The following is a 12,778-nucleotide window of genomic DNA, read 5'->3' as shown; positions in this document are numbered from 1 at the left end:
TAAAAATTACAAATCTGGACCCAGCATTCATACAACTATGTTTTGAAGATTGTTTAAACGTATATATTTTTTTTTTTTTTTTTTTTTTTTTTTTTTTTTATTGAATTCATTAGTAATCAAAAAAAAGCCTTGTTTGGCCTATAAATTACATAGATGTCTTATAGAGTAGGTGTAAATAAATTTTATAAATATATATTATTTTTTTTTTATTTAAACTTATAACTAATTCTAATTGCACGAATATGTATATAAAGATTTAAAATAATAATATGTAAAGTCCATAGTAGCCAAATTTATGATGTTTATTATACATGATTCTTAAATAGTTCTTGAAAGTTGTGTAAGTTTTGTGAAAAATTGCGAGCATCATAAGGAATAATATTATTCCATAGCCTACATATTCTGGCAGAAAATGACCGGTGCATATAAAGAGTATTGATTCTGGGACATATTATTGCAGATGTTCGTGTTGAATGAGAAAAAGAAACAAGATCTTGTAGATATTGAGGACTTCCATTTTTTTTTATTTTGTAAAACAGAGTAATTAATCTAAAATCTATAAAGTCCCTAAAATCTAACCCAAGAAAGTCTCTAGTTTCAGCTGACACATGTGCTCTAAAATCTAACTTATAGACAAATCGTATAACTCTGTTAAATTTTAAATTTTCATAAAAAATAGCTGTTTTACAAAAAACTTTTCAACGGCGAAAGCAGTTAAAATTTAACACGGCGGATTCTGGTTCAACGGCATAGAAATATGAATTGTCACAATAAAGAGGAAAAACAGAGTTGTTAAAAAAATAACCGCCTGGGTAATTAATATAAAGCATTTGTTTCTTTAAATTTAATAAATTTATCGTTTAATACATAATTAAATAAAATGTCTGTTCAAGAACAAAAAATTGTTACAAATTATCACAAATTGTTTGGAATTATTAAATACTTTTATGAAAGTTAGTAACAAAGTTAGTTATTGAACAGACCTAAAATAATTAAAAGTTTTTGCAAAGTAAACAACCATGCCAGATGATTTTCAAAAATAAAACGTTACTTTTGATGACTGTTGGAACCCAAATAACAAAAGGCTTAACTAGTGAAACCTTCTAACGACAATTGGATCTCCGCTCCGGAACGACCCGATTCCTAAGGGAAGAACATCAAGTTACAGCAGACTTCCTTTTGTGTTCTAATATTAAAGACACATTCTATATATTGTTGCAGCATTCTAAAATCTAGATAATAGAAATCCATTTATATTATTGTATGTTGGTGAAAATGTATTTAATCAAAATATATTTAAATAAAAAGTAACTACAGAGAAAAGAATACAAAAATTAAAGTTAGAAAAAAAAATAAAACTTAAATAACTTGCAATAATAGTTTTGCATAAATTATTCGAAAAAAAAAACAATTTCCATAAATAATTGTAAAGTATGTATTAAACTATTTTTTTCTGTCGTCTTCTAGTAACACTTGCTGTAGTTGTGCATTCTGCAGGTTCTGGTTCTGGTTTTTCAGTTTTATCTAAAACAAGTCTACGTTGTCTACGGGGACGACTTTCAGCGACTGTAATTACATCGACAGTATCTTCATTGCTAGAAGTTTTATCTCTGGAGGTGGCTCGATTCCTAGTTGTAGATTTAGTTTTTTCTTTGGTAGCTTCCTTAGGGGCTGGTTTTAATGTACAAGGAGAATCTTCTAAAACGATAATAACCGGTGCCACAGCTTCCTTGACTAGATTAGGTTTACGCCCACGACTTCTAGTGGTTTTCGTTTGTGTTTCATTTTCCGTAGGAGCTTTTGTCCTTTTAGTGCTTTTAATTTCTAGATTTTGCATTTGTGCTATTAGATCATTTGTATTGAGATTTTCTTTGGTATCTAAAGATTCGAATGATGAAGCAGAAGAGGAAGATATTTGTGGCGAAGTTTTGGGTGTATCGGTTGAATCAATATCAATATGATATTGTGGCGGCACAAGTTCTGGTTTTTTGATTTTCGCCTCTCTTTTGCTAGCCGTAGTAGTTTTTGTTGTTTTCGTAGTAGTTTTTGTAACTTTGGGGGTCTTATGTAGCTGTTCTGGTTCATCTGGGGTTTTAGTTCGTTTTATAGTTTTAGCTGCTTCTTCGCTAACAATTACATCGGCTATAGTGTCCGTGACTTCCACAATTTCAATGGAATCTTCACAAATTTCAAATTTAGGTTTTGGTTTAAGTTTTGTTGTTTTGCTATCTAAACTAGTAGTGCTACCGGAACTACTACTGCTGCTGCTGGCGCCTGTTTGAGTTTTGGGTTTCTTTGAGGAGGAGCAACCACTGCCCATTATAATGCTGGGTAAAGGTCTCATTATTGCTGTTGGCTTTTTTCCTGAAGCCATTACATTTTGTAACAGTTTCTCTTTTAGTTCTTTTTTAGCTTGTTCTTTAAGTTGTACATTTTCCGGAGATATATTGAATTGTAAAGCTCTTCTTATTTTACTATATGTGGGCAGTGGGACTTTTACATTACTGCAGTCACCCATTTGCTTTTGCGTGGCCACGAGTTGCAATTGAAAATTAACATAGTAAACAGCATCTATATAGAATTTCATGTTTTCACACAATTCCATTCCATACTGCAGACATTGCACGGCTTTATCGTACTTTTTTCGGGCTCTAAGAAAATTCGCATAATGTTGCATGGCCATAAGTTGTATGTTTTTATAGTATTTCTTATTGAAACTATTATTGCGCATTTGCAGCCACTTGCTGCCTCTTTCGTAGAATATCTCCAATTGATCATAGTCCTCTACTAGAAAATAGAGTCTAGCATTTAAGCATCCCACCATGAATAATGTCCATTCGATTTGTTCGTTTTGTGGCATAAGTTTGGCATCAACATTACATTTAAAATAACGTTTCAAATCGGTATTACGATGTGAGGGGCTCAACTGTAATTTGCCCTAAACATAAAAATAAAACATTAATATTTAATAGAATTTAATTTGGAAGCAATTTAAACTAACCGTTTTAATAGGCGATAATTGTACTTGTGCCAGACGGCGTATTGCCTCCATGCCAGGATTATACTGGATTTGTGTAAATAACTCTGCACATTGTGTGGGTAATAATGTACTAGACTGTATGTCACTTATGGTTTTTGTACTCTTTTCCATTATCTCATTAAGACTTTTAATGCCCATAACATATTCAATTATTTTTAATTTTGTCTGAAAGAAAAATATTTAATTTAAATTCTGTATCATTTCCCAACATATTTCTGAAATTTCCACTGAACTAGAACAGATCCACAACTGAAATAGAACTGAACTAGAACTGAACTAGAACTGAACTAGAACTGAACTAGAACTGAACTAGAACTGAACTAGAACTGAACTAGAACTGAACTGGAACTGAACTAGAACTGAACTAGAACTGAACTAGAACTGAACTAGAACTGAACTAGAAGTGAACTAGAACTGAACTAGAACTGAACTAGAACTGAACTAGAACTGAACTAGAACTGAACTAGAACTGAACTAGAACTGAACTAGAACTGAACTAGACTGAACTGAACTGAACTAGAACAGAACTAGAACAGAACTAGAACAGAACTAGAACAGAACTAGAACTGAACTAGAACTGAACTAGAACTGAACTAGAACTGAACTAGAACTGAACTAGAACTGAACTAGAACTGAACTAGAACTGAACTAGAACTGAACTAGAACTGAACTAGAACTGAACTAGAACTGAACTAGAACTGAACTAGAACTGAACTAGAACTGAACTAGAACTGAACTAGAACTGAACTAGAACTGAACTAGAACTGAACTAGAACTGAACTAGAACTGAACTAGAACTGAACTAGAACTGAACTAGAACTGAACTAGAACTGAACTAGAACTGAACTAGAACTGAACTAGAATTGAACTAGAACTGAACTAGAACTGAACTAGAACTGAACTAGAACTGAACTAGAACTGAACTAGAACAGAACTAGAACAGAACTAGAACAGAACTAGAACTGAACTAGAACTGAACTGGAACTGAACTAGAACTGAACTAGAACTGAACTAGAACTGAACTAGAACTGACTAGAATTGAACTAGAACTGAACTAGAACTGAACTAGAACTGAACTAGAACTGAACTAGAACTGAACTAGAACTGAACTAGAACAGAACTAGAACAGAACTAGAACTGAACTAGAACTGAACTAGAACTGAACTAGAACTGAACTAGAACTGAACTAGAACTGAACTGGAACTGAACTAGAACTGAACTAGAACTAAACTAGAACTGAACTAGAACTGAACTAGAACTGAACTAGAACTGAACTAGAACTGAACTAGAACTGAACTAGAACTGAAACTAGAACTGAACTAGAACTGAACTAGAACTGAACTAGAACTGACTAGAACTGAACTAGAACTGAACTAGAACTGAACTAGAACTGAACTAGAACTGAACTAGAACTGAACTAGAACTGAACTAGAACTGAACTAGAACTGAACTAGAACTGAACTAGAACTGAACTAGAACTGAACTAGAACTAAACTAGAACTGAACTAGAACTGAACTAGAACTGAACTAGAACTGAACTAGAACTGAACTAGAACTGAACTAGAACTGAACTAGAACTGAACTAGAACTGAACTAGAACTGAACTAGAACTGAACTAGAACTGAACTAGAACTGAACTAGAACTGAACTAGAACAGAACTAGAACTGAACTAGAACTGAACTAGAACTGAACTAGAACTGAACTAGAACTGAACTAGAACTGAACTAGAACTGAACTAGAACTGAACTAGAACTGAACTAGAACTGAACTAGAACTGAACTACAACTGAACTAGAACTAGAACTGAACTAGAACTGAACTAGAACTGAACTAGAACTGAACTAGAACTGAACTAGAACTGAACTAGAACTGAACTAGAACTGAACTAGAACTGAACTAGAACTGAACTAGAACTAGAACTGAACTAGAACTGAACTAGAACTGAACTAGAACTGAACTAGAACTGAACTAGAACTGAACTAGAACTGAACTAGAACTGAACTAGAACTGAACTAGAACGAACTAGAACTGAACTAGAACTGAACTAGAACTGAACTAGAACTGAACTAGAACTGAACTAGAACTGAACTAGAACTGAACTAGAACTGAACTAGAACTGACTGAACTAGAACTGAACTAGAACTGAACTAGAACTGAACTAGAACTGAACTAGAACTGAACTAGAACTGAACTAGAACTGAACTAGAACTGAACTAGAACTGAACTAGAACTGAACTAGAACTAGAACTGAACTAGAACTGAACTAGAACTGAACTAGAACTGAACTAGAACTGAACTAGAACTGAACTAGAACTGAACTAGAACTGAACTAGAACTGAACTAGAACTGAACTAGAACTGAACTAGAACTGAACTAAAACTGAACTACAACTGTACTAGACCTAAAAGAAAACTGAACCAGATCTGAACGATAACTGATATAGAAATTTCTAGAAAAAATGGTGTACTCGTATTGTATCTTACCTGTGCCTTATCAACATATTCCATTTGCAAATTAACCCACATCCACATGCCCATCACTTGCACGAAACGTAAGGCCAGACCCATTAGCAATGTACACTTAGTGGTAGCTATAAAAAGTGCATTTATAAAATTATCACATAAACGATTGACTGTACATTCCGCCAGCTCTTGGACTAAACCAATAATCATAATCGAATACAATAGACCATCACATGAACTAATGTACGAGAAATCATAGAGACGATCCAAAGTCTCTTGCACCTCATGCAAGAGACAGCGATGTAAGAGCAAATTTTCAGCGCTGGTACGTGCAGCCTTTTCTTCTGCAGTTGATTTTGTATCATCAAAATGTTTCCACATCAAACGAAATTTAATGACATCCATGGTAGCAAGAATAATATCATAACGTCCCTGACGTTCGACCAACTCAACATGTTTTTCTTCAACATACTGTATCAACATTTGAGCAAATGTTAGTCGCGATGTTCGAGCATAATAGTAAGCTATTTGTAGTACAGCTAATAAAATGTAATTTTGATATGTCTGTCTTTGAAGATTCGTTAAATTTTCAAGTCCTTGCATTATGCTGGGGAAATGATATTGAATTTCATCCTCCAGTTCAAAGGGTTTGTTACTATTATTTTTTCCATAATGTTCGGAATATTCACAGAAAAAGGTTAAACCACGTAGGGCAGAAAAGTCATCTTGTATTAGGCGTGAACATTTATAGTGTAGTAACCAAATTTGTGAACAGTGTTCCATGTAACCGGACAATTGTAAACAAAGTGCCAAACTGGCTAGATCATCTAAAATTGATTCCCAATCGATGATGGCATCATTCATAGATATTGGTTCGCTGTCAAACTATAATTGAAAGGAGAATTAGAACTACTACAGATCAATAATAAAACTAGAACTATAACTGAACTAGAACTGAACTAGAACTGAACTAGAACTGAACTAGAACTGACTGAACTAGAACTGAACTAGAACTGAACTAGAACTGACTAGAACTGAACTAGAACTGAACTAGACTGACTAGAACTGAACTAGAACTGAACTAGAACTGAACTGAACTAGAACTGAACTAGAACTGAACTTGAACTAGAACTGAACTAGAACTGAACTAGAACTGAACTAGAACTGACTAGAACTGAACTAGAACTGAACTAGAACTGAACTAGAACTGAACTAGAACTGAACTTGAACTAGAACTGAACTAGAACTGAACTAGAACTGAACTAGAACTGACTAGAACTGAACTAGAACTGAACTAGAACTGAACTAAACTGACTAGAACTGAACTAGAACTGAACTAGAACTGAACTAGAACTGAACTAGAATGGTACTAAGAACTGAATTAGAACTGAAGTAGAACTGAAGTAGAACTGAACTAAACTGAACTAGGACTGAACTAGAACTGAACTAGAATTGAACTAGAAATGAACTGAACTAGAACTGAACTAGAACTGAACTAGAACTGAACTAGAACTGAACTAGAACTGAACTAGAACTGAACTAGAACTGACTAGAACTGAACTAGAACTGAACTAGAACTGAACTAGAACTGAACTAGAACTGAACTAGAACTGAACTAGAACTGAACTAGAACTGACTAGAACTGAACTAGACTGAACTAGAACTGAACTAGAACTGAACTAGAACTGAACTAGAACTGAACTAGAACTGAACTAGAACTGAACTAGAACTGAACTAGAACTGAACTAGAACTGAACTAGAACTGAACTAGAACTGAACTAGAACTGAACTAGAACTGAACTAGAACTGAACTAGAACTGAACTAGAACTGAACTAGAACTGAACTAGAACTGAACTAGAACTAAACTAAGAACTGAACTAGAACTGAACTAGAATGAAAAGAACTAAACTAGACTGAACTAGAACTGAACTAGAACTGAACTAGAACTGAAGTAGAACTGAACTAGAACTGAACTAGAACTGAACTAGAACTGAACTAGAACTGAACTAGAACTGAACTAGAACTGAACTAGAACTGAACTAGAACTGAACTAGAACTGAACTAGAACTGAACTAGAACTGAACTAGAACTGAACTAGAACTGAACTAGAACTAAACTAGAACTGAACTAGAACTGAACTAGAACTGAACTAGAACTGAACTAGAACTGAACTAGAACTGAACTAGAACTGAACTAGAACTGAACTAGAACTGAACTAGAACTGAACTAGAACTAGAACTAGAACTAGAACTGAACTAGAACTGAACTAGAACTGAACTAGAACTGAACTAGAACTGAACTAGAACTGAACTAGAACTGAACTAGAACTAGAACTGAACTAGAACTGAACTAGAACTGAACTAGAACTGAACTAGAACTGAACTAGAACTGAACTAGAACTGAACTAGAACTGAACTAGAACTGAACTAGAACTGAACTAGAACTGAACTAGAACTGAACTAGAACTGAACTAGAACTGAACTAGACTAGAACTGAACTAGAACTGAACTAGAACTGAACTAGAACTGAACTAGAACTGAACTAGAACTGAACTAGGACTGAACTAGAACTGAACTAGAACTGAACTAGAACTGAACTAGAACTGAACTAGAACTGAACTAGAACTGAACTAGAACTGAACTAGAACTGAACTAGGACTGAACTAGAACTGAACTAGAACTGAACTGAACTAAACTAGAACTGAACAAAAACTAAACAAGAACTGAACTAGAACTAAACTAGAATTGAAATAGAACTGAACTAGAACTGAACTAGAACTGAACTAGAACTGAACTAGAACTGAACTAGAACTGAACTAGAACTGAACTAGAACTGAACTGAAACTCAACAAGAATTTAACAAGAACTATACTTACTTACCTTTTCATAAAAATGTTCGAATGCCTTAAACGCCTCCCAAGCTAATTTGAAGCGTTTCAAATCGTTGTTTAACGTAAACGTTGACATTTCTTCGCGCCTTAACAAACTTTCCAATTGTTCCTCATTTAAATCCTTTGAGTCTACCTGAAATTTTTGATTTGAATTCATATCGTTTAGTAACATGACACAGACATGACCGAATGTCAAGTGCTCCACTCGGCTAAGCTCAACCAACTCTTTCGCTTTTGATTTAAAAGATTTATATAATGAAGAGATTTTTGCCATGGCATAGGTTTGTAGTTTACCCAATTTTGTTATTACAACAAAATCATAATGGGTTTGAGAAGATTTTAGAATGGAATGTAAGAGAGCAGTATTTGCTTTATAGTATTTTAAAACGTGTTGACTCTCCAACCAATGTAATAACTTTTTACGTGACTGTTCCAAATGCGGCCTAAGCAGACTTGTGGTATTTTGATACAAATTCGTTAAACAATTTTCATGTGCTAATGATTCATTTGAGTCGGCAGCATAAAATATATTTATTTGTGTACGTATTTGACCAATATCTATTTCGCTTATCGTCTCATGTAACAAAGAAGCTATATAGCACATTTGTATATCACGTCCTATGTGTGGAGCCTCGTTTATATTCTGTGATACGGTTTTATAGAGCCGCCTTAACAGCAGCGGCCATTCTTTCCCTGGTATTTTTGTTTTGATCTTTAAAAATAATTCACATATCGATACGCAGGTACCAGCTTGTTTGTAGGATTTACAACTCAGTGTTGCCTGCTTAAAACGTGTCAATATTATTTCTATTTCTTGTGATTTGTCTGTAATACAATCCATTTTGTCAATAATTTTAAAGGCATGATTTATTATCAGTATTAGATTATTTTGTATTGTCTCTTTGTAGTAATCTGTGAGCTGTAAATAAATGAAATAAAGACAATAGTTTAGAAAAACAAACAAATAAATTAGCAGTGAAAAATAAATAGCAACAAGTTGTTTTTAGATGTTTTTATGTTATTTGCTAAATGATAAAATATTATATCTGCAAAATATTCATCAACAAAAAATTCCATAGTAATGAAATCGTGGAAAAAATTATTTGGGGAAATTTTTTAGTTTTCGACGTTTAAGTTTGTTTATAAAACTGAACTAGAACTAAACTAGAACTAAACTAGAACTAAACTAGAACTAAACTAGAACTAAACTAGAAATGAACTAGAACTGAACTAGAACTGAACTAGAACTGAACTAGAACTGAACTAGAACTGAACTAGAACTGAACTAGAACTGAACTAGAACTGAACTAGAACTGAACTAGAACTGAACTAGAACTGAACTAGAACTGAACTAGAACTGAACTAGAACTGAACTAGAACTGAACTAGAACTGAACTAGAACTGAACTAGAACTGAACTAGAACTGAACTAGAACTGAACTAGAACTGAACTAGAACTGAACTAGAACTGAACTAGAACTGAACTAGAACTGAACTAGAACTGAACTAGAACTGAACTAGAACTGAACTAGAACTGAACTAGAACTGAACTAGAACTGAACTAGAACTGAACTGAACTATAACTGAACTAGAACTGAACTAGAACTGAACTAGAACTGAACTAGAACTGAACTAGAACTGAACTAGAACTGAACTCGAACTAAACTAGAACTGTACTAGAACTGAACTAGAACTAAACTAGAACTAAACTAGAACTGAACTAGAACTGAACTAGAACTGAACTAGAACTGAACTAGAACTGAACTAGAACTGAACTAGAACTGAACTAGAACTGAACTAGAACTGAACTAGAACTGAACTAGAACTGAACTAGAACTGAACTAGAACTGAACTAGAACTGAACTAGAACTGAACTAGAACTGAACTAGAACTGAACTAGAACTGAACTAGAACTGAACTAGAACTGAACTAGAACTGAACTAGAACTGAACTAGAACTGAACTAGAACTGAACTAGAACTGAACTAGAACTGAACTAGAACTGAACTAGAACTGAACTAGAACTGAACTAGAACTGAACTAGAACTGAACTAGAACTGAACTAGAACTGAACTAGAACTGAACTAGAACTAGAACTGAACTAGAACTGAACTAGAACTGAACTAGAACTGTTATTGAACTAGAACTGAAAATTTACCTTTTGGTCAGTTTACCAAAAGGTAAATTTTGACAATTTTCAATTAATAGAACAAAATTATTTCATTAACCGCACCACGGTTAATCGATTGAAAGCCCTAGTTTTAGGTCTATGTACTTACATTACTATCACGATTTGCCAATTCCTCTTGTTTTTTATCATCTTCACTAACATTCTGGCAATAGAATACAAAAGCGGCCAAAGCAATTTGAGCAAATGATAGAATAACATGTTTCCTGGTACTGCTGCAGCAATTTGTTGTAAATAATTTTGTTTCCGCCGATATGCATGGAGCCAATTTCATCAATTCCATAAAAAGCTTAAATATAGAAGTATAACAATACGGTTTAGACATTTGCTTCCAAAATGTAGCAAATATAGTGATATTTTGTAGTTGTGAATGTAAATAGAATAACAAGACGAGGAAATCACCAAACCAAGGTTGATGTATAACATTTTTGGAATATTTATCGAATAGTTCCTTAAAACGTTCACAACGTATGCTGTAGATTTGTTGAAAATCTAAAATAGACTTTTGACTGCACAATAACTTTAAGTAATCGTAAAGTAAAAGAAAGGAATCAGCTATAGGTTTATAAGATTGTAAGCGTGGTTCTGTACGACATTGGCCCATAAGTTGTACGGCTAATTGTAGTTGCATTTTATCCATTATATCCAGCTGTAGTAAAGAGTAAATTGTTTCAATTATAAATTTAGCTTGTTCTTGAATTTCGTTTTCTTCAAAGGATTTGTCAAATGTTTGACGCCCATATAGCGAGAATAAGGCACAAAACATTTCCTTAACTTTATTTTGTGGTAAATATTTTATAAATTGATAAAATGCACCAATTTTATTTTGTAAAAACAACCATGATATGGCTTTCTTTAATAGATCGGGATATTGGAAATTATGCGTTTTATTAGTTTCTAAAACATCGTTAAATAATTTTGTTAGATTTTCAAGAACGTTGGTTGCTTCGCTCATAGCTAAATCTTGGTTTTGTAAACGTAGTGAATTTTGCAGGAACAATTGATAGCAATTGATGTGGATGTAGGTTAAACTATTTTCGCTGCTTTGTAATTTATTGTCATAGGCTGAGATGTGTCGATATATAAGAGAGGCTTTTTCGAAATCTTTCTGTGAGGATTAGAATAAATATGAAATATTAAGAGAACTCTTTCTTTTGATAAACGTTTTATAACATTTTTTGGAATTTAAGAAGAGTCATCTTACATACCTTGTCCGCCAGTAAATAATGAAAATATCGTATGCAATTAACATACAAAGTCCAATACTTCACACTAGCCTGCGGACACAAATGATCCGCAAACGTCTCTATAATAATGTTGCAATACAAATCCATATGTTTATTCTCACATTTAGCAATTGTACACATAATTTTACTGGCAAACATTAGTTGATGTTTTCTCGCTTCCTGGTGGCCAGAATCACCATAGCGTTTGAAATATTTTTCGATTTTTTGTTTGGCCGCGGAGGCTTCAGCCGGAGTACCCTTTAAATCAGACTCAAAATCATTTTCCATTTTGGATAGGCAGCAAACATGCGGTTTTATTGATAATTTAAAGAATTATTTATTTATATTTTTAGCAGTATTCCAGCTTATTATTGCTTATTTTTTGCTTTTAAGCGCGCTTAACAAAAAAAATTCAATTTGAAAACAAAATTAAAAAAGCATTTGTTGGAGGGCAAACAGAGCCCTGCGCCGACAAATATTAACGGCGGCGGCGACTGACACTAAATATGTCGGCGGCGGCTTAAAATCGACTGTAAGCCGGCTAAGTTTTCAACTACGTTTAGTTTTTAATTTTTCAACGATTTTAAATAAAAACGGAATACGAGAGATCAGAAAGTAGGATTTTAGAAGCAAATATATTGTTTATAACAGTGTTGCCCATACACACACTGTTACACATTCATTTGTATTGGTAAAGCAGCAGAGAACAAAATGTAACCCAAAATAAAACTGTACTAATAAAATGACTGCTTACTAAAAAGTATATTCTAACTGTCAAATTGATATTATGGATTTTGACAGACAGCGTACATTAAAGTTCATATATAAAAAACTATCAGCTGTGCTCTCTCATTCACCTACATAAATTCGGCTTTCTCAAAATTTTGTTGTTGTATTTCTGTGTGGATTTTAAAAAAGTTGCGTAGAGATCTTACTTCGACAAATGCTGATCAGCAACTGAGTTGATTTTGTT

At 33.6% G+C, this 12,778-nt stretch overlaps 1 protein-coding gene across 1 annotated transcript; it reads right to left on the bottom strand.

Moving 5' to 3' along the window:
* Window positions 1-1,215: 1,215 nt before the first annotated feature.
* LOC119603733 (protein three rows) lies at window positions 1,216-12,258 on the bottom strand. Its single transcript, XM_037955891.1, has 6 exons — window positions 11,788-12,258; window positions 10,671-11,687; window positions 8,383-9,312; window positions 5,524-6,387; window positions 3,002-3,205; window positions 1,216-2,938 (listed from the first exon to the last, which is right to left on the bottom strand). Exons 1-6 carry the CDS (start codon window positions 12,091-12,093, stop codon window positions 1,439-1,441), a joined length of 4,821 nt encoding a protein of 1,606 aa, XP_037811819.1. The 5' UTR covers window positions 12,094-12,258; the 3' UTR covers window positions 1,216-1,438.
* Window positions 12,259-12,778: the final 520 nt, after the last annotated feature.

This window comes from Lucilia sericata, unplaced genomic scaffold, assembly GCF_015586225.1.
Source record: "Lucilia sericata isolate MDLA Ls3-8-SP2 unplaced genomic scaffold, ASM1558622v1 Contig000332F_arrow, whole genome shotgun sequence".
Taxonomy (NCBI): Eukaryota; Metazoa; Arthropoda; class Insecta; order Diptera; family Calliphoridae; genus Lucilia; species Lucilia sericata.
The sequence above is the reverse complement of the archived record's forward strand: the minus strand, read 5'-3'. Positions and strand labels throughout refer to the sequence as shown.